The following is a 21,404-nucleotide window of genomic DNA, read 5'->3' on the forward strand; positions in this document are numbered from 1 at the left end:
TTTTACCTACTATGTTTTTACCTTTTTCACTGTCCTCTCCATCCTGTGAAGACCATCTATAAGTTTTATTATTTCCATTTCATGAAAAATCATTTCTATATTTGCTATTTTTCATTCATTAGGAATATATTTTCCTTGACGTCATTGCTAGTTATAATAGTTGCTTTAAAATCCAAGGTCTCACATCTCGACGAGCTGGAGTTGGTCATAGTTGATGGGCTGCCTTCTGCCCTTGAGTTAGGGCTGCATTTTCTTCCTTACTTGCACGTTGCATGTTATGAATGGCTGTTACGGATATCAAATTGTGAAGCCTCTGTATTCTGTTCTTTTTCTCAGATGAGTGGTTTCTTTTGTTTTAGCAGGCAATTAATGACCTTACAAAATGGTTTTTTGGGCAGAAGTTCCAATCACAGCTCACACCTTTTATCTTTCGCTCGGCTGCTATGACCACGCAATGCCTATGTGGCTTGGGGGTCAGCTAGAGATGTGGGCAGGCAGAGTTTGGGGATCGCCCCTCTAGTTCTTTCTCTTTTGGGCTGCTCTCAACTCAGCTCTCTGACTTCCTGGGGCATAAAGGCTATGGTTTTGCTACCAGTAATGTCACCACTTAGCTTGACCCCAGAGTAAAAGCAGCAAAAAGAGGGAACTCATGCTGTCTATGGCCCTTCCTCTGAGCGTGGACTGCTCGCCAGACCGCACATCTATTCACTCGTGGATGCCTTCATGTTACTGCTCTTTTCATTAGGACCAGGTTGCACAGCTCTTATCTGTGGAAGACTTCCTTCACCAAGAGTGGAACTGGAAGGCTGAGTAAAGGTATTAGAAAAATCTCAGGGTGCCTGGAGTTTGATGCTTAATGGCGTATAAAAAATACCAGATAGGGGCACCTGGTGGCTCCGGCAGTTGAGTGTCTAATTTTGGCTCAGGTCTGGATCCCAGGACCTGGGATCAAGCCCCATGGTGGAATCTCTGCTTAGCAGGGAGTCTGCTCCTCTCCCCGCCCCCTGGCTCACGTGCTCTCTAAAACATTAACCAGAGACCAATAAATGGCAAGGATTCTGATCAGCTGTCTTAGGTTAAAGTGAGGTAATCATTCTATGCTGTTATTACATGTATCAAGTGACTAGTATATATTAACCTCCACATGAGAACCATGTTAGGAAGGATGAATGCTTCCTATTAATTCTCTTAAAAATTGCAGTTTTCACTCTTTGCAATTCACTTCATCCCTGTTCCCCTCAGAGGAGAGCAGATGTCCCTTCTTAATGCACCAATGGGGAGGCCAGTCAGGTCAGCACCATTTGTTCCTATTCTTTGTGTAAATGTTTACAACTACTTCTGAAATTTGGTTTTTCCCTCACAGAGAAGGGCCCCTGCTAAGGATGGAACTGAAGAAACCTTTTACAACTACCGAAGTTACGTTCCTCTGGTGCGAAGCACGGGGCAACTGTATACTCCCTCAGGGAGGCCGCCCGCCCTGAACACCCCTGCAGCCCTAGCCAAACTGGACGCTGCCGCCAGGTACGGAGCAACTGCCGCGGCCGCTCACCAAGCAACCAGGTAGGTCAGGGTGACCACTCAGTCCCTGGTTGAGGGGACTGGCTGGGGCTGGCCACCTCCTGGAACGTGGGAGCCAAAGGCACAGCACAGCTGGGCTGAGGGCCCTGCTATGGGCTGTGAGGACTAAACAGTCTTACTCTGACCTGCTCTGTCTCGTCCTCTCCTTTCGGCGCCCCCAGAGTGGGATGAGGTTCCCCTGCTGCATCCTCTGTGAGGCAGGGGTTCTTTCTGGAAACTTACCCGAGTCTTAGTTGAGGTGGGTAGGGAGGCCAGGAGAAAGGTTTAGGGTAAGGCGACAAGGCTATTTGTTGGGCGCCTGCCATCGGCTAGACGCCCTTCCAGACAGGAACTGTGTTCCCATCCCTTGGCAGAGGGAGCAGGCTCAGAGGACAGGGAAGCACCTTGCGCACCTTGTGTGTTAGTACGCATGAAGTCAGGAGGACCACGGGTCTGTCTCCTTCAAAGAGCATTTGTTGAATATACTAGCAAAGCTGCTTGCAGGAGCTGGCCTGCTGGAGTGGTGGGTGCTGGGGATGAGTGAGATGCAGCAGGACGAGGCAGGTGTAGGGGCCAAGCAGCCTTGATGGCCAGCTGGGTGCAAAGCCAGTTTCATGCCACCCTGACAAAAGGTGGCTTTAGAAAAGAGGGACCTGTGGAGAACTTCTGGGAAGGTGGTGGTGAAGGCAGACCCTAAGCTCACCTCGTCCCACAGACACACCGAGATAACAGCCATACCAGTACAGCTAGGAGAGTGACCGGACACTGGTACAGCAGACTTTCCACGGTTAATTGTAGAGAGGAGGCTACATGGAAAAGAGCAGGAGAGGCACAGATGCGGTAGGGACGGCGAGACTAGCCACAAATGAGAGCGATACCACAAACTTCGAGAAGGGAGAGGACCCCCATCAGGCACTCAGCCATGGGGGAGCTGAACTGGAAGCTTTGAAAACCAATGGGGCTTAGCTCTGGGAGAGCTGGATGGCAACAGGAAACTAAGTCCCCATCCTTAAAGACCCAGCCAAACACCCCCACCGAGATAGAACCAGCAGTTTGAAAAGCACCTGGTAGAAGGGAAGATTTACTTACTAAGCAGGGGCTGGAGAGGCAGTGATCTTTGGGAAACTTGGGCAAGAGTTAAAGATCGGGTGGGCACTCTTCTTCCTCTGCCTGAGCCTAGACACCCGACACTTGTAGGAACCAGGGCAAACACCCGCCACCTACCTCGCTAACACCACACCCTGCTCCGCCTTCTCCTGGGCATTCACACCATCCAACCTGCCCTACTTTAAGCAGCCCTTGCAGGGGCTGGCTCCACTCCAAAGTGACTCCCGCCCTGGGCAGAGGGGAAGATAACCACATACACCAATCCTACTGCAGCCCCATAGTGGGCTTGGGGCAGATAGCTGATCTGACTGCTGGCCCCGCCCACCAATAAAAGGCTCTTGGAGACCAGGCAGGGATCTGGTCTCATCCAACTATAAGCCCAAGGCAGCCCAGTCTGGCCCCTTAACAGCACAGAGACCAAACCGGCCACAACAGGCAAAGTGGGCCAGTGCAGCCAGCTGGATGGAAGGCTCAGCCACAACAGTAGGGTGCACGCAACCCCCCGTCAGAGACCACCCTGAAGCAGGACACACGCTACTACAGGACCTCCTCTTCATGAGGCCACTGCTCTCAAGAGCAGGAGACGGAGCTGACTTTCCTCGTACACAGAAACAGAGATTTAGACAAAATGAGGAATGTATCCCCAAATACAAAAAAGAACCAGAGATGAAGAACTCAATAAATGAAATTAAAAGGCTACAAGAGGGAATCAATCATTGATTAGAGGAAGCAGAAGGCGCAGTCAGCTGGAAGACAGAGTAATGGAAAGCAACCAAGCTGAACAAAAAGTACTAAGAAATGAGAATAGCTTAAGGGAACTCAGCAACACCAGTAAGCCTAACAATATTGACATTATCAGGATCCCAGAAGAGAGAAAAGGGGGCTAAAAACTTCCTTAATCTGGGGAAGGAAACAGATACAGATCTAGGACAGTGAGCCCCAAAGATGAACCCAAGAAGGTCTACACTAAGGCACACAGTCATTAAAATGGTGCTTTCAAAATTCTCTATCACTGCTTTTTACCAAGAGAAGACAGCTATACGCAAAGGAAACCCCCTATCAGCTTATTTTTCAGCATAAACCATGCAGGGCAGAAGGGAGTGGTATGATATATTCCAAATGCTAAAGGAAAAAACCTCCAAGAATACTCTACCCAGCAAGGATATCGTTCAGAATAGAAGGGAGGAGAAGAGTTTCCCAGACAAAACGTGAAGGACTTCATCACCACAAAACCAGCTTCACAAGAAACATTAAAGGGTTTCCTTTGGAAAGAAAAGGCCGTCATCAGGAGGAAGAAAATGAGAGAAGGACAAAATTTCACAGGTACATAATAAAAGTAGATTAATCATATAAAACCCAGTATGAGGGTTGAAGCACAAGAGCAGTAACTCCGTTACGCCTATAAAAATCAGCCGAGGGATTCACAAAAGGATGGAAGGTATGATATTGTATACATCCAATGTGCAGGGGGGAGGAGTAAAAATTTAGTGCCTTTAGAATGGGTGCAAACTTAAACGACCATCAACTCAATGTATATTTGCTATATGCATAGGATGTTATCCATCAACTTAACTGTAATCAGAAATCAAAAACCGGTAACAGGCAAAAAAGAAAGAGAAAGGAATCCAAGTACATCACTCAAGAAAGACATCAAACCACAAGGGAAGAAGGCAAGACAGGAAAGGAACACAGAAGAACTACAAAACCACCATAAAACAAGTAACAAAATGGCAATAAGTACACACCCATCAACAATTAGTTTGAATGTAAATGGACAATGTTCCAATCAAAAGACACAGGGTGACTGAATGGATAAAAAAAAGCAACATCCATCTATATGCTGCCTACAGGAGACCATCTTCAGACCTAAAGACACGTACGTGCAGGTTGAGACTGAAGGGATGGAAAACATTTGTCATGCAAATGGAAGTGAAAACGAAGTTGGCAGAGTAATAAAACGAAGTTGGCAGAGTAATACTTACTCTATCGGACAAAACAGACTTTAAGACAAAGGCCACTACATAATGATAACGGGAACAATCAAATAAGAGGATATCACAATTGTAAATAGCTACACAGCCAACATGGGAGCACCTACACACATAACAGAGAGGAAGAAATGGACAGTGGTCCAGAATACCAGGGGACTTTCATACCCCACTTACGTCAATGGAGAGATCATCCAGACAGAACACAAGGAAATAGTGGCTTTGAATGACACCTTCGACCAGATGAACCTAACATATATTCAAACCGTTTCATTCAAAAACAGCAGAATACACATTCTTTTCAAGTAGAAGTGGAACATTCTCCAGAATAGAAGTCTCAATAAGACTGAAATCCTATCATGCATCTTTTCGAACTACAATGGCATGAAACTAAAAATTAATCACAAGAAAAAAGTCTGGAAAGAACACCTGTACGTGGTGGTTAACATGTCGCTAAACAATGAATGGGTCAATCAACAAATCCAAGAGGAAACTGAACAGAGACAACTGGAAATGAAAACTTAATGGTTCAAAATCTTTGGGATGCAGCAAAAGCTCAAACAACTTAGTCATAAGCCTAAAAGAGCTAGAAAAAGAACAAACAAAGCCCAAAACCAGTAGAAAGAACTAATAAAGATCAGAGCAGAAATAAATGAAATAGAGACTAAAAATAACCACAATGGAATAGATAAGGCAATGAAACCAGGAGCTGTTTCTCTGAAAATGCCTACAAAATTGATAAACCTTTAGATAAACTCATCAAAAAAGGAGGACTCAAAAAATAACCAACACCACAGAAATACAAAAGAGTAAGAAAATACTGTGACAAATCGTATGCCAACAAGTTGGAAAACCTAGGAGAAATGGATAAATTCCTAGAAACAGATCACTTTCCCAAAGTGAATCAGGAAGAAATAGAAAATCAAAACAGACTGATTACTAGCAAAGAAATTAAGTAATATAAAAACTCTGGTCCTGGACTTTGGGAGTTTTTATATTTAAATATAATTTAATTTCTTTGCTACAGTAATCACACAACAAAAAGAAATAAAAGGTATCCAAACTGGAAAGGAAGAAGTAAAACTTCTATTTGCAGATGACATGATACCATATATAAAAAACACTAAATATTCCCACCAAAAAACTACTAGAACTGATAGTAAATTCAGTAAAGTCACAGGATACAAAGTTAATATATAGAAACCTATTGCATTTCTATACATTAATAATGGAGTAGCAGGAAGAGAGATTAAGAAAACAATCCCATTTACAACTGTGAGTAAAATACCTAGGAAAAAACTTGACCTGTAGTCTGAAAACTATGAAACACTGATGAAGAAATTAAAGATGACATAGACAAGTGGAAAGACAGTCCGTGCTTATGGATTGGAAGAACTAATACTGTGGAAATGTTCACACTACCCAAAACAATCTACAGATTTAATGCAATCTCTATGAAAATACCAACAACATTTCCACAGAACTAGAACAAACAATCCTAAAATTTGTATGGAACCATAAAAGACCCTGAAGGGCTGAAGCAATCTTGAGAAAGAAGAACGAAGTTGGAGGTGTCACAATCCCTGTTTTCAAGATACAAAGCTGTAGTAATCGAACAGTATTAGACTGGCAGAAATAGACACACATAGATCAACGGAACAGAATAGAGTCCAGAAATAAACCCATTCTTCTATGGCCAGTTAATCTATGACAAAGGAAGCGAGACTATACAATGGAGAAAACACCATCTCTTCAACACACGGTGCTGGGGAAACCGGACAGCTACATGCAAAGAATGAAACTGATTGCCTTTTTTACACCACGCACAGAAACAAACTCAAAACGATGAAGGACCTAAATATGACACCTGAAACCATGAAAGTCCTAGAAGAAAACATAGGCAATAATTTCTTGGTTATCAGCCATGAAACATTTTTTGAACATATATCTCCTCTGGCAAGGGAAACAAAAGCAAAATGAAACTCTTGGGGCTACACCAGGATAAAATCTCCTGCACAGCAAAAGAAACCATCAATAAAACAGAGGCAACCTACTGAAGGGGAGAAGATATTTGCAAATGATACATCTGATAAGAGGCTAATACCCAAAATATATAAAGAACTTACACAACTCAATACCAAAAAAAACCCAGTTTCTCCAAAGAAGACACACAGATGGCCAACAGACACATGAAGAGGTGCTCCACATCACTCATCTGGGAACTGCAAATCAAACGACAAGGAGAGATCGCCTCACGCCCCTGAGAACGGCTAAAATCACAAACACAAGGAATAACAAGTGTTGATGAGGATGTGGAGCAAAAGCAACCATTGTGCCCTGTGGGTGGGAATGTAAACTGCTGTTGCCACTGTGGGAAACAGTATGGGGTTCCTCAAAAAATTAACAGAATTACCTTATGACCCAGTAATCTCAGTACTGGGTATTTATGCAAAGAAAACAGAAACACCAATTTGAAAAGAGCCATGCACCCCGCTGTTTGCTGCAGCATTACCTACAACAGCCAGACTGTGGAAGCAGCCCCAGTGACCACCAAATAGATGACTGGATAAAGAAGATGTGGTGTCTATACACAGTGGAGTAGTACTCAGCCATAAAAAAAGAATGACCTCTTGCCATTTGCAAGAACATGGATGGACACCGAGGATATAATGCTAAGTGAAATAAGTCAGTCAGAGAAAGACAAATACCAAACGATTTCACTCCTATGTGGAATTTAAGAAACAAAACAAAGAAAAAAGAGACAATGAAAGAAACCAGACTCCTAAATCCAGAGAACGGGTGGTTGCCAGAGGGGAGGTGGGTGGGGGGATGGGGGAAATAGATAAAAGAGATGAGCACTGAGAAATGTATAGAATTACTGAATCACCATATTGTACACCTGAAGCTAATCTCACACTGTATGTTCATCATACTGGAATAAAAAGAGAGAGAAGAGGAACCTGTATAAAATACACGCCCTGGCCGTCACCACATCTCTCCTCACCGTGACCCATCTGCCAAAGAGAAGTTAAAAGAAAAACCTTGAGTTTGAGTAAGCAGGAATTGCAGGTTACACAGCTGCCAAAACTGTGTGGGAGTCTTCACAGTGAATGGTATTTTGATTTAAAGTAGCATTTACAGGAGAAGCATGGGAAACGGCAGAGTGGGAGGACCCTGAGCTCACTTCCCATGGACACATCAAGTGTGTAACTAACTATAGTGCGACTCACCCTGAAAATGGCCTGCGGACTAACAGAACATCTCCCCGCCGCGGCTAAAGCTGTAAAGAAGGGCCACACAGAGAGGGGAGGAGGGGCGGGGATGTGGTCCGGAGCCATATCTCTGGCATGGTGATTCATGTCACCCGTGCGTGTAAAGGTCCTCCAGGAGGAGCGAGGGGATCAAGCCCCACAATGGGGGCTCCCCACCCTGGGGATCTGCAATGGGCAGATGAACCCCCGAACCTCTGGCTTTGAAAATCAGGGGGGCAGGAGTCAGAAGGTGATAGGGAACTGAGATTCTACTCTTCAAGGGCCAGTGCATTTTATCACTTGGTCTGAGACCCCAGCAACAGAAGCGGCAGTTGCGAAAGTGTCCGGGTTATAGGAGGAGACTTACTTTTTATTTTTTAGGGCATGTGCTGGAAGAGCAGGGTTCTGTGGGAAATCTGTGTATGCATGTAAATACTGGTGGGAGCCAGCTCTGACCCTGTCCATCTATCCTTATCTCGCTAGTGCTGCCTGCCCTGCCCACCAGCACACCCAGAGAAGTCCTGGCCCAGTCACAACAGCAGAGTGCACACAGGCCACACGGAGGACAGCCCTAGAGCGCCTGGTTCCGGTGAGCGGCGGGGACTGCATTCCTGGGCCTCGCAGGATGCCTTCTACACAAGGCCACTACTTTTAAGACCAGGAGGTGTAGCTAGCCTACCTATACACAGAAACAAACCCGGAGTCACACAAAATGAGGACATCAAGGAATATGTTCCAAATGAAAGAACAACACAAAACCTCAGAAGAAGGACTACATGAAACAGAGATAAGCAATCTACCTGATAAAGAATTCAAAGTAATGGTCATAAAGATGCTTCCTGGATCTGGGAGAAGACTGTGTGAACTCAGAACTTCAACAAAGAAACAGAAAATATAAAAAAGAGCCAATCAAAGCTAAAGAATAAAATAAATGAACTGAAAAATACACAAGAGAGAATCAACAGCAGATTGAAGGATGCAGGAGAACAGATGAGTGATCTGGAAGACAGCGTAGTGAGAATCATCGAAACTGAACAGCCAAAAGAAAAAAAGAAGAGAAAAAATGAGGATAGGTTGAGAGACCTCTGGGACAACAAGTGTACGGACATTTGCATTATAAGTGTCCCTGAAGCAGAAGAGAGGAAGGGCCAGAAAACTTAATAGCTGAAAACTTCCCTAACCTGAGGAAGGAAACAGCCAGCCAGGTCCAAGAAGCACAGAGAGTCCCAAACAAGATGAACCCAAGGATGTCCACATCATAATCAAAATGTCAAAAAATTAAAGAGACTCTTAAAGGCAGCAAGAGAAAGGCAACTAGTTACTTACAAGGGAAGCTGAGGCCGTGAGGTGAGTTTTCAGCAGGAACTTTGCCAGAAGGGAGAGGCATAGTGTATGCAAAGGGATGAAAGGAAAAAAATCTACAACCAAGAATACTCTACTCAGCAAGGCTATAATTCAGAACTGAGGGAAATATAAAGAGTTGCCCAGGCCAACAGAAGTCAAAGGAGTGCATCACCACTAAAGGGGCCTTACAAGAAATGTTAAAGGAACTTCTTTAAGCAGAAAAGGCCATAACTAGAAGTAAGAAAATTATGAAAGGAAAAAGTGTCACTGGTAAAAGCAAACATGTAGTCAAGGTAGTAAAACTACCTTATAAAACTAGTATGAAGGCTGAAAGACAAAAGTAGTAAAATCAGTTGTATCTACAGTAATTAGTTAAGGAATTCACAAAATAAAAAAGATGTAAAATATGACATCATATACATAAAAAGGGGAGTGAAAACGTAGTACTTCTACAATGTGTTTGACGGAAGCAACTATCAACTTAAAATCGAGTACTATCTACATAGGATATTACATGTGAACCTCATGGTAGCCACAAACCAAAAACCTATAATAGATACACAACAAAGAGAAAGGAATCCAAGCATTACATCAAAGAAAGTCATCTAATCACAAAGAAAGCAAAAGGAGAACTATTATCTTCTAAAAGATTTTATTTGAGAGAGAGAGAGACAGAGATATTGAGAGAGAGCAGGAGCGGGAAGGAGAGGGAGAAGCAGGCTCCCCACTGAACAGGGAGCCTGATATGGGGCTCGATCCCAGGACCCTGGGATCATGACCTGAGCCGAAGGCAGACACTAAATTGACTGAGCCACCCAGGCGCCCCAACAAAAGAACTATGAAAAGAAATATATAAATAACCAGAAACAATTAAAAAAACGGCAGTAAGTACATACCTAGCACTCTAAATATAAACAGACTAATTGCTCCAGTCAAAAGACATAGGGTTACCAAACAGATAAAAAAAGATAAGACCTATCTATATGCCACGTGTAAGAGACTCACTTCAGACCTAAAGACACATACAGACTTAAAGTGAAGGGATGGAAAAAGATATTCCATACAAATGGAAGTAAACAAACAAACGTAAAAACCAAACTGAACGGATGTAGCAATATTTACACAGACGTGGGGTAACTGGCTGATGGGCATTAAGGAGGGCTCTGGTATAATGAGCACTGGGTGTTATATGCAACTGATGAATGACTGAATTCTACCTCTGAAACTAATAATAGAGTGTATGTTAACTAAACTGAGTTTCAATAAAAAAATTAAAACAGACTTTAAAGTAAAGGCTGTAACAAGAGACAAAGAAGGGCACTGCATAATGATAAAGGGATCAATCCAAAAAGAGGATATAACAACTGCAAATATCTATGCACCTAACACAGGAGCCCCTGATCTATATCTACACATACATGCACAGATACATATCTATCTATCTATCATCTATCTATCTATAGATAAAGCAAATATTAACAGACTAACGGGAGACACTGACAGTAATACAGTCATAGTAGGGGACTTTAACACCCCACTGAAATCAACTAATAGCTCATCCAGGCAGAAAATCAATAAGGAAACAGTGGCTCTGAATGACACATCAGACCAGAAAGACTTAATAGATATATACAGAATACTCCATCCCCAAACAGCAGAATACACATTTTTCCAAAGAAGACCTCCAGATGGCCAACAGACTAGAAAAGATGCTCAACATCACTCATCATCAGGAAACTACAAATCGAAACCACCAGAGAGCACTTTGTACCAGTCAGCATGGCCTGCATCAGAAAGACAAGAGATAACAAGTGTAGGCAAGAAAGCGGAGAAAAGGGAACCCTGGTGCACTGCTGGTGGGAACGCAAACCGATGCAGCCACTGCAGAAAACAGCATGGAGGGTCCTCAGAAAATTAAAAACAGAGCTACCACATGATCCAGCAATTCCACTTCTGGGTATTTATTTGAAGAAAGCAGAAATATTCACCTGAAAAGATATATGCACCCCTATGTTTACTGCAGCATTACTTAACACTCGCCACGATCTGGAAGCAGCCCAAATGTCCACTGATAGATGGAGGGATAAAGGAGATGTACCACACACACACACACACACACACACACACACACACACACACACACATTACTCAGCTCTAAGAAAGAGTCTGTTTCCCATTTGTGAAACAGGGATGGACCAAGAGAGAATTATGCTAAGTGAAGTCAGAGAAAGACAAATAGCAAATGATGTCACTTGGAACCTAAAAAACAGAACAAATGAACCAACAGAACAGAAACCGACTCAAAATTACAAACCACTGGGGGCTGCCAGAGGGGACGAGGGGTGGGGGTGGTACAGTAAGTGAAGGGGCTGCAGAGGTACAAATGTCCGGTTACAAAATAAACCACAGGGATGTAACGTACAGCACAGGGGACACTCAGTGATCCTGCAGTAACTGTGTGTGGGACCCACGGTGTGGGTCTACACTCGTGTGAACTACACTTACGCTGGTGAGCATTCCGTACTGCCTATTAATGTCGAATCACTGTGTCGTACCCTTGAAATGAATATAATATTGTATGTTGACCTACTTCAATTAAAAAAAATTGCATTTAAAGTGCAAACGAGGCTCCTGGCTCTGAAGTTTGTGTCACGGCAAGTACATCTTCGACAAAGGCTTCCGTGTGAGGATGACACCCCAAATGTAAGCCCGTGGACCGTGGCCACCGGCCTCACTTACTTCTGGAAGGGAGGACTGGGCGCTGCGCGTCTGCTTGATGGCCTCCTCGTAGCGGGGAGGGTCTTTCGTCTTGGGGACGGGGCTCCCAAACAGGGAGTGCTGGACGACACACTGCTGGGGTGGCGGGGGTGAGCCGGGCTGAGGCAAACAGAGGGAGGCACACATCAGGTCTGGGCAGTGAGCTTCCTTGAGCCCTGGCCAGGCAGGGCTCTGCCCTCAGTACAGGACACCCATCATGGCAGTCCTCAGCTCGTGAGCCTCAGGACCCAGGACCCGTGCGGCTGACGGGGGGGGGGGGGGGGCTCTTGTGAGGGAAGGGCCACCTGGACCGTGGTAACAGCTAAGCTGCCCCGGAACCACTGTCACCACAGTAGTTTGGCTGTTTTGTCCCATGCACACTGCTACTCAGTCACTCCAAGGTGAGAGCGCTGGCTGTTGGGATGCTTTTGTACCCCAGGAAGCACGCCCTGTCGCGGCTGCTCCGTGCTCACGGCATTACCTTATTGGAAGTGGTAGGCCCATTCTGCAGGGAGGGAAGTGGGGCGCTTCTGGACTGCAGAACGCTGGTGGGTGTCTTAGTAACAAAGGGCTGCTGGACCACTGGAGCGGGTGCTCTCGGGTAGGGGAGAACGGTGTTCGACGCCGAGGTTGTGAAAACCTGTAACAAACCAATGTTTACCATTCAGTGTGTTTACGATAAAGAGCCACCAAGTATTCAGTGTAGGGCTTGCCGGGCGCAGGTCTCCGAGATGACTGCTCCCTTCTGCTGCTGTAGCCCAGAGGCAGCCCTGACAGTACAGAAATAAATGGGTGGCACTGGGTTCCAGGAAAACTTTATCCAGAGACCGGGGGCGGGGAGAGCGGGGAGCAGGCTAGACGTGGCCCTTAGGCCACTGTCGACCCCGATTTTCCAGTGTCATCATCGCTTTACTCAGTGGTCTGTCTTTGACGGTGGCATGGACCGCATCTTCTGGGAATCAGCATTTACTCAGTATAATTTTTCTCTTAAGTGATAGCTGAATTTCTCCTCTTTTTCACCAGGGTGATCTCGTTTACTCTCGTGGCTTTAATGCTCACGATTAAGCTAGTAATCCCCAAACCCACCCCTCTTTTCCAGCCTTGCTCCCAAGTGCCACAGCCACATTTATAACGCTTACAAACAGAAATTTGGGACATCTCAAATTTAATCTATTCCAAAGTAAACTTTCCCCTTTCCTCCCACCACCTCCAGCCTCTGAGGAAAAATAATTCTTGGTTTAACCATTTATTTTTGAAACTCTGCTAAATGGAGCTGTCAGTCTCCTCCGCTTTCTCCCCTCAGCGCTCACACAGTTTTGGAATGCCTCCTGAATCAGGCCTCTGTTCTCTGCTGTTCTAATCTGGGCCCTTGCTACTGGTCACTGGAAAACCAGCACGGCCTCCTTGCTGAGCCTCCCTCCCTGTCAGCCCTCCACAACAGTTACAGCCTTGGCACCCACACCTGATCGAGTCCCCACACTCCCTGGCTCCTCTGTCCTTAATGGTAAAACCCTCCTCTCTGGCTGGCCCGCGAACCTTCTACCACCTGGCCCCTTCTCTAGCCTACCAGAATGCCCACACATGCTGTGGCCACACTCAATTTTCCAGTTTCTTGAACATTTCTCCAAATTCTTGCAAGGCCCCATGTAAAGTCTGCCCCCTTCCGCGAAGCTAACTTCTGCTCTTTCAGGAGCGGTGAGGATTCCCTCCTGTGGAACTGCCGAGTGTGTGTTTGGCCCCCATTATGAGCCAAAGGTTTAGTGACCTTTTACAAATGTATGGCCACAGTGTGCTTTTGCAACTGTATTTCACAGGACTGATTCACTTGTAAAAATATCTAATATACTTTATACCATGTATTCTGAAAGAGAAGAAGTTACCCCTGTATTTCTGTTGTAAATATATATATATGTATTTCTTAAGCGGGAAAGCGTATTTACGTGTGTGTCTCTGTATCCCTCCAAACGGCACAGCTGCTCTGGGTGAGGAGTTCTAGAAGTGTACTCCTCTTTGAAAAAGTTGAATTTCCTTATATTTGGTACAAGAATTTCTTCCTTTAAATTGGAATTAAGAACCCTAATTCTAGTATCTTGAGACTTAGTGAATAAGCCCTTATTTACCCTGTCTATACCGTGCTTTTCTCTCTCCTCCCTAAAACAAACGGTCTTGACATCTGAACCTTTGCTAAGCTTATGACTACATTAAAATGTTATTCTGAGCCCAAAGTAAGTAATACGCAAATATAACTCCTTGCTCATTGCGTTTCCCAGAGGAGATTTCAGAAGACAGCACGAGTTGATGTGACTACTGATGACCCCAGGCATTGTTTCTGTCTGTTGCTCAAGTGGTCTAAGCCCAGACAGTTCAACCACCTTGGGCCATGTCTACAGGTACACCTAATTAGCCAAGTTCTTTTATGCTGAAGATTAAAATTCTGGAACTAATAAATCTCACGGTTTAAAATAGTAAGACCTGGGGCAACTGGGTGGTTCAGTCGGTTAAGTGTCCAACTCTAGATTTCAGCTCAGGTCATGATGTCAGTCACGAGATCAAAGCCCATGTCGGGCACCACGCTGGGCATGGAGCCTGCTTAAGATTCTGTCTCTCCCTCTTCCTCTGCCCCTGCCCCCTCTAAAAAATAAATTAAAAAAATAAAATAGTGAGACCTATTTTTGAAGCCTTTAAGAGTTTTCTGACAAGGAGATGTGCACATAGCTCCACCTACTGGATGAGAGGGAATTGTGGTAACTTCTGGGGCTATCACATCAGAACTTTTTGGTGGGAACACAGGCAGAAGTTACTGAGCCCTAGACCAAAATCACCGTTGTAAAGACGAGGAAAATAACACTCAGAGAAAGTAAGTGAACTTTACGCCAGGCCAACCATGTAGGAAGTGGGAACCCAGAATAAGCAGACTCGGGCCTTCTGGCTCTCAACCTGCAAGATGGCAAACTCTTCAATACATAAAGGCCATACTCAAGGTAAACCTTTCAGAAAGTATCTTTTTCATCTTCAATATCTCTTCCCAGGGAACAGCACTTACCGCCCCCCCCATTATTAATTTGAGAAGATATTTATTTTAAACCCCAGAAAATCCTACATATGAAGATTAAAAACATACTTTTAAAACTTTTACTTGGAAAGGGGTGTAACTGTTAAGACGAGCTATCTTTCAGTATTAAAGAACTCTCTTCCCCAAATAACTGGGTAATCCGCAGCCTGATGCCACATGCCCGGAGGCCAACCCGATGGGGGGCAATCATACAGAAAAACAAATAGGAGCTTCCCGTGAGGAGACTGCTCTGCGGATAGACGCCTGCGGGCTGGCAGGGCAGACGACAGTACCCCTCAGCGACAACCTGTCACCCACTAGCCTTCACTCACCTTTCTAACTTGCTGAGGCTGACTGAGCACATGGGGCGTGAACGTGTCTTGCTTCTGAGGTACGGTCTGGGCTAAGCCTGAGGACAGGGTGGCAGTTGCTGTCTGAGGCTGAGTCTGGATTCCTGCTTGTGCTGGAGTCTAGGAAGCAAATAAAGAAATCAATTTCATTGTTAAAAACAATCTCAGAATCAAGAGTTTAGACGTGGGGGCACCTGAGTGGCTCAGTCCGAGGAGTGCATGACTCTTGATCTCAGGGTTTGAGCCCCATTTTGGGTGTAGAGGTTACCAGAAATATATAAATAAATTTTAAAAAAAAGCTAAGATGTGGAATAACGGGTCATGTGGGGCTCATCTCTGAAATGAAATAAAATATTTACAGATCCACACTTCATTTCATCAACACATAGATTTGAGCCTTAATTCTAAACCAGAGAGTGAAACCCCAGACCAGTTATTTTCATGCTCTTATTGCTTCTAAAGTGGCTAAGATTTTCATCTGGAAAGTTTGAGAAAAGAGAAGACTGAAATAAAAGCCTACAGGAGCTCGACACACACTAGGTCAGGTGTTATAATAAGTGGAATAGCAGCAGGGAGATCTCTGAGGCCCAACTGCCCAGACTCCTGCTTTTAAGCTGCAGGGTGTGCTCCCTCTGGGGGCAGCCCCAGCCACACGCTGGGGCACACAGAGGCCCAGAATAGAACACCATTCTTGTTCTGAGAACATCAACTCTACTGGAAGATTTGGTGGGGAAAAAAATGTGCAGAAGAGCTATATTAAAGAGTCGACCTTCAATTTTACAGGCACTGTAAAGGTTAAGCAGGGGAATTAGAATTTTTGCACAGGCCAAGGGCCTCAGGTCATGCTTCCTAACCCCAGAGGTACGGGACCGCTCCTTTCTGCCATTACGAGTGTCTGGGGCATCAAAGTTGAGGACCACTGCCCCAGATGGTTTCAGTTTACCTGTGGCCCACACATTTTGTTGAAACCTAGCAAGACGCATTACATAAAACAGCTTGAAGTCACTACACGGGTTACGTAGGCATAAAAGGAGACTTCATGCCAGCCAGTGTCTTATCACCTCTCTCAACAACATCCTCACTCCGAGGTTTGTGGTCACATTTCCCTTAGGTGCCCAACATGCCTTTGGCATCTTCACCTCACTGGCGTCTTTCAAGAATTACATTTAGGAGGCAGAATGTAGGAGCAGGCATCAAAGTGAAAGCTCTGTAGTCAGAATTATCCAGCTCTGGCCTGGAGCAACTGACCAAATCTTTCAAGGCCTCAGTTTCCCTATCGCAAAATGGCTGTTATCACTTAGATCTTCTGGAGGAAGGGAGGGCTAAAGAGAGTAAACCATTTAAAGTAGATGGGGCGCCTGGCTGGCTCAGTCGGAAGAGCGTGGGACTTCTGATCTCGGGGTCGTGAGGTCGGGTCCCACACTGGGTGTAGACATGACTTAAATAAAACAATAAAGCACGTGATGCCGTACCTTGCACACAGAAAGCGCAGTGACACTAGCTATTCTCACGATACCGTGACTAGTGTTTACAAATGCCTGCGCGTGATACGGTGCTCCCTACAGATAAAAGGTCTGGGAAGTAGAGAAGCAGCCCTTGTTCGTGTTCGCCATACAGCAACAGTGCTAGCGGTTAACATTTCTGGATCCCCCCTTTCCTGGCACCCCGGAGCCTGGCGTGGGGGCGTTGGGGAGAAAGCGTGGCCAGCTCCACTGTCGGCAGGCTGTAAGGCAAAGGAGTTAGAAGACACACTTCACACCTGGAGTTTGAGGCTGCCTACGGGGAGCTGCACTGAGGTGACACCGGAGCCCGGGATGGACAGCGGCAGCAGCAGCTGAGCAGTTTGCGTGGTGAGTAAAGCCTGAGGCGGAGCGACAACGGCAGGCGGCGGCTGTCCCTGCGAACTCACGTAAAACTGCGGGACGATGCTCTGCGGCTCCGCCTGCGCCACGGGCACCTCTTGCTTGATCACCACCGCCTTTTTGGCCACCAGGGCCTGGCCCCCAGTCGAGAGGGGCTGGCCGGGCACCGGGCCGGGCGGCCTGGAGCTGGAGCAGTCGCTGAGCGAGGTCTCGTCCTTGACTGAGGAGCCGGCGCTGCCGTGCTTCTGCTCTAACTTGGCCGCTGGACTGGCTGCGGAGCCGGCCTGCGGTTCCGGCGGCGGCTGCTGCCGCTGCCCTCGCTTCTCCACCTCCAGCTGCATTTTCAGAACTTCCACGAGCTTCTGCTCTTGTTCCAGTTTCCTCTTGAGCTCCTCGATCTGCTTCTCCTTCTCCTGCAGCTTGCGGTCCTTCTCGGCCGCGTCCAGTTCCAGACTTGACAGCGTGCTGCTCGTGGGGCTCGGGCTGTCCTCGGTGCCCGTCACTCGCAGAGGGGACGACCCCAGGAACTGCGCCGGAGACATCATGGTCATAATCTCCGTGAAAGTGTCTGCCATGTTTGTGTCCTCGGTCCCGAGACTGGACTGCTCTGAGGGTGACGGTGAGATGGGCAGAGGGGAGTTGACGGTCTCAACGTGGGCGACGGTGCTGGTGCCGGTGGGGGGCAACTCTGCCTTGAAGGAGGAGCCCGAGCTGGTCACAGGGTTGTGTAGTGTTGTGACGGGCAGTGCCACGGTGACTTCTGGGTTACTGGCAACGATGGCAGACGCGGGCACTGCCAGGACACCCCCGGCGGCGACCCCGCTGCTGGTCATTTCCTGGTAGGGTTTCAGGCGTTCAATGAGGTCCGGTTTGGTGCCTGACACTGGAAGACCCCTTAACTTCAGTTCTGTCTTCAGTTCCGATACCTGCAAGTACAAACAAGTCACACCTCCTCTTTCGGCACTGCAACTTCGGACATATGTATGGGACACGTCGAGGGGAAAGGGGCCTACGTCTGTCAGCTCCCTAAGACCACACATAGGCGAGCGGGAGGGTGTCTCTTCCTAACCCACAGACACGCACAGCTACACACCCGAAGCACTGCAAAGACCAGTGATCCAGCAAGGATTTAGGTCCAAGGATTGAAAACCAGAAACCATGATGGTAAGCGTCACATTCACTGAGTAATGACCGTGTGCCAGACACTGTCGGATGTGCTTTATTCTTTCCGTTCATCCTCACAGGAGCTGTGGGTATTATGATGACGATTCCTAGTTCACACAGGAGACGGGGGCAGAGAGAGGTTGACTCACTGTGGTCCGAGCTACCACGGATCACCGAAGGCTGAGCCGGGGTGGAAACCCACGCAGGCTGGCCTTGGAGATCAGATTCTCGACTGTGTACATTTTTTCTGCTTCTCCCAAAATTGGCAACAAGCAGGGAAGAACAAACCTGCCTCTGCTGTCAGAACTGGTTTGGTGTTGGCACATGGTATACGCTCAATGTATGAGAATCATTACTGGTCATTTTAAAAGAAACTTAATGGACGTAAACAGAAAGTGCGTCTACAGAGGTTATCTTATGTTGGTAAAGTTGGATGTCTACTGGAAACTTATCTACACATGCTAGACAAATCTGGCAAATCATTTATCTTTCTGTGGTACCTATGGGTGAATAAATCCTACTTGGAATTCTCACCTTTAAGTCATCCAAGCTAGAAGGCAGAGGTCCCGGCTTTCTCACAGGAGCAGATGTATTCTGTCTTGGAGTGTTAGGTGTGGTATTGTTCAGAGCTGAATTCCCACTGTTGTTATTTTTGTCATTGAGTGGCCTTCAAAAGAACGAGAAAGTGAGAGAGTTTATAATAAAATAATTTCTGAATTTGGCATTGTTTCTGCTAACAGTTTGCTAACTTGTGAAGAGAAAAATGCCACGGTCATGGGTTGGAAGACTCAATATTTTGAATATATCGATCAAATTAGATCTCAGTGAAAATCCCTGCAAGTTTTGTTTGCTTGGTCGGTAGAAATTTAGAAGGTGATTCTTAGCTTTCTACGGAAATATGAAGGACCAAGAAAGGCCATGGCATCCTTGAAGAAAAGCAAAGTTGGGGGGCGCCTGAGTGGCACAGTAGTTAAGCGTCTGCCTTCGGCTCAGGGCGTGATCCCGGCGTTATGGGATCGAGCCCCACATCAAGCTCCTCTGCTGGGAGCCTGCTTCTTCCTCTCCCACTCCCCCTGCTTGTGTTCCCTCTCTCGCTGGCTGTCTCTGTCAAATAAATGAATAAAATCTTAAAAAAAAAAAAAGAAAAAAAAAAAAAAAAGAAAAGTTGGAAGAGTTGTACCACCAGATATCAAAATTCATTACAAAGCCAGTTATGAAGATGGTATGGTGCTGGGGGCAGAACAACAAATGGAAGAGAACAGAGAATCCAGAAACAGACCCTCACATATACAGCCTCTTGAGTTATCACAAAGTTGGCACTGTCGTGCAGCAGAAAAGTGTGGTCCTTTTCTGGATAAATGGTGCTGGGCCACATTGGATATTCATACAGAAATAAGTAGGGCCTTTGACCCCTACGTCACACCATCTCGAAAACCTAAATATGAATTATGAAAACAATAAAGCTTCTAGAAAACTTAGGATAGTATCTTCATGTCCTTTGGGTAGGCAAAGATTTCTTAAACAGGACACAAAATGCACTAAGAAGGACACGTTCAAGAGTGAAAAGTCAAGTCATAGGAGATATTTGTAATATGTATTTATGACAAGGCCTCATATCTAGAATATACAAAAGTCTTAAAATCAGTAAGAAAAAGACAAAAGCCATGGGAAAATGGGAAAATCCTGAACAAGCATATCACAAGAAAGTATATCCAAATGGTCAATAAATGTACGAACAAGCGTTTACCCTCAATAGATAGGGAGAAAATGAAGAAAAGCACAACAAAATAGCACTGCATACCCAGCAGAACTGCTGTAGAATGACTAAGACTGTGGACGCCAAGTACCCGGAACATCCCGAGCTCGCAATCATGGCTGGTGGAAGTGCGAATTGCCACGACCACTCTGGAGAACTGTTTTATGCCATCTACTAAAGAAAAACCTGCACCTTTTGACCCAGTGGCATTCCTGGAAGGACACCTGACAAAGATACTCCTACATGAACCAAGAGACACAGGTGAGCATGCTTACTATGGCATTATTCCTACCAGCCCCAACTGGAAACAACCCAACTGTCCACTGAGAGGACGATGGGTGGATCAGTTATAGAACACTAGATGGAAAAAAATTAACTGCTGCTTCCTACACCGGTGCAGAGGCGTCTCACAGACACGACGCGGAGCAACAGCAGCCAGACCCATGTGTGTGTAAGAATGCATTTATGTAATGTTCAGAAACAGGTGAAACTAACCTATGGGGTACAAGTCAGGTAGTCACTGAGAGGGGACGCAAGGGGGCCTCCTGGGGATACTGATCACGTTCTACTTCTTGATTAAGGTGTCTACTTGGCATCCATTTTCAGTTATGATGTATGAGCTTCTCCATACCCTATACTTCATTTAAAAAGGTTATTGAAAAAATATTGGTGAAGCTGTTGTCCTTCTGTACTGATTTTCCTAAATTCCTTTCCATATCAAAACCAGGTCCCCGTCTAATTTCTTCCCCCTGTGTTACTCCTGGCAGCAGTGGCATTCCCTCTTCTGGGTGGTTGCTATCTGTTTGAGAAAGGTCCACCTGATAGTTGAGACTGGAGAGCCAATTTCATTATAGCTCCAGGTTTTTCTGTTGTATAAGCCTTGGTGCTGAAGCAAGGAGCCTCTGAATTCCATATTCTGAAAGAGGGAGAGGCCCCCAGTTAGATGAGCTCTGTCAAGTGAGTTTTAGGAAGATTGTGTTTGAAGCCATTTCTGGCCCTGTCAACAGCTAACTCTTGAGACCCATTTTGGGGTCTTTGAAAATCTGCCTAAATTTTGTGGCAGTTAAATATTTTAAGTATTGGAGATGAAGTTTCTTGAAGTTTGGATGGAATGACAAATGTTTTATGTATCACTTTTTTCCTTTCTAAAATTTCAGTTTTAAAATCTTATATTAGAATTATGAAAACATTTAATGTAAATCAGGATTTCTCAACC

The 21,404-nt window shown here is 45.6% G+C and overlaps 1 protein-coding gene and 1 long non-coding RNA gene across 11 annotated transcripts in view; one reads left to right on the top strand and one right to left on the bottom strand.

The window, feature by feature from the left end:
- LOC148110534 (uncharacterized) overlaps positions 1–11,576 on the top strand; it is a 46,849-nt gene extending 35,273 nt beyond the window's left edge. The window contains exons 3-4 of the long non-coding RNA XR_015727985.1: positions 1,364–1,560; positions 8,387–11,576. This is a non-coding gene — a long non-coding RNA (uncharacterized LOC148110534). The remainder of the gene's footprint in view (positions 1–1,363; positions 1,561–8,386) is intronic.
- Positions 1–21,404, bottom strand: part of MRTFB (myocardin related transcription factor B) — a 263,944-nt gene that overhangs the window by 10,831 nt on the left and 231,709 nt on the right. For 9 of the 10 annotated variants that reach the window (XR_015727978.1, XM_045776055.2, XM_087870349.1 and 6 more), the window contains 5 exons: positions 18,967–19,099; positions 17,166–18,194; positions 15,389–15,526; positions 12,486–12,644; positions 11,987–12,124 (listed from right to left, as the gene is read on the bottom strand). Coding sequence is in view for 9 of the 10 variants with exons in the window: in XM_045776055.2 (XP_045632011.2) it covers positions 11,987–12,124; positions 12,486–12,644; positions 15,389–15,526; positions 17,166–18,194; positions 18,967–19,099 (1,597 nt within the window). In the remaining variant the exon portion in view is untranslated. The remainder of the gene's footprint in view (positions 1–11,986; positions 12,125–12,485; positions 12,645–15,388; positions 15,527–17,165; positions 18,195–18,966; positions 19,100–21,404) is intronic. The other variant, XM_087870351.1, reaches the window with a different exon arrangement.

This window comes from Ursus americanus, chromosome 2, assembly GCF_024610735.1.
Source record: "Ursus americanus isolate L20-20 chromosome 2, mUrsAme1.1.p, whole genome shotgun sequence".
NCBI classification, from domain to species: domain Eukaryota; kingdom Metazoa; phylum Chordata; class Mammalia; order Carnivora; family Ursidae; genus Ursus; species Ursus americanus.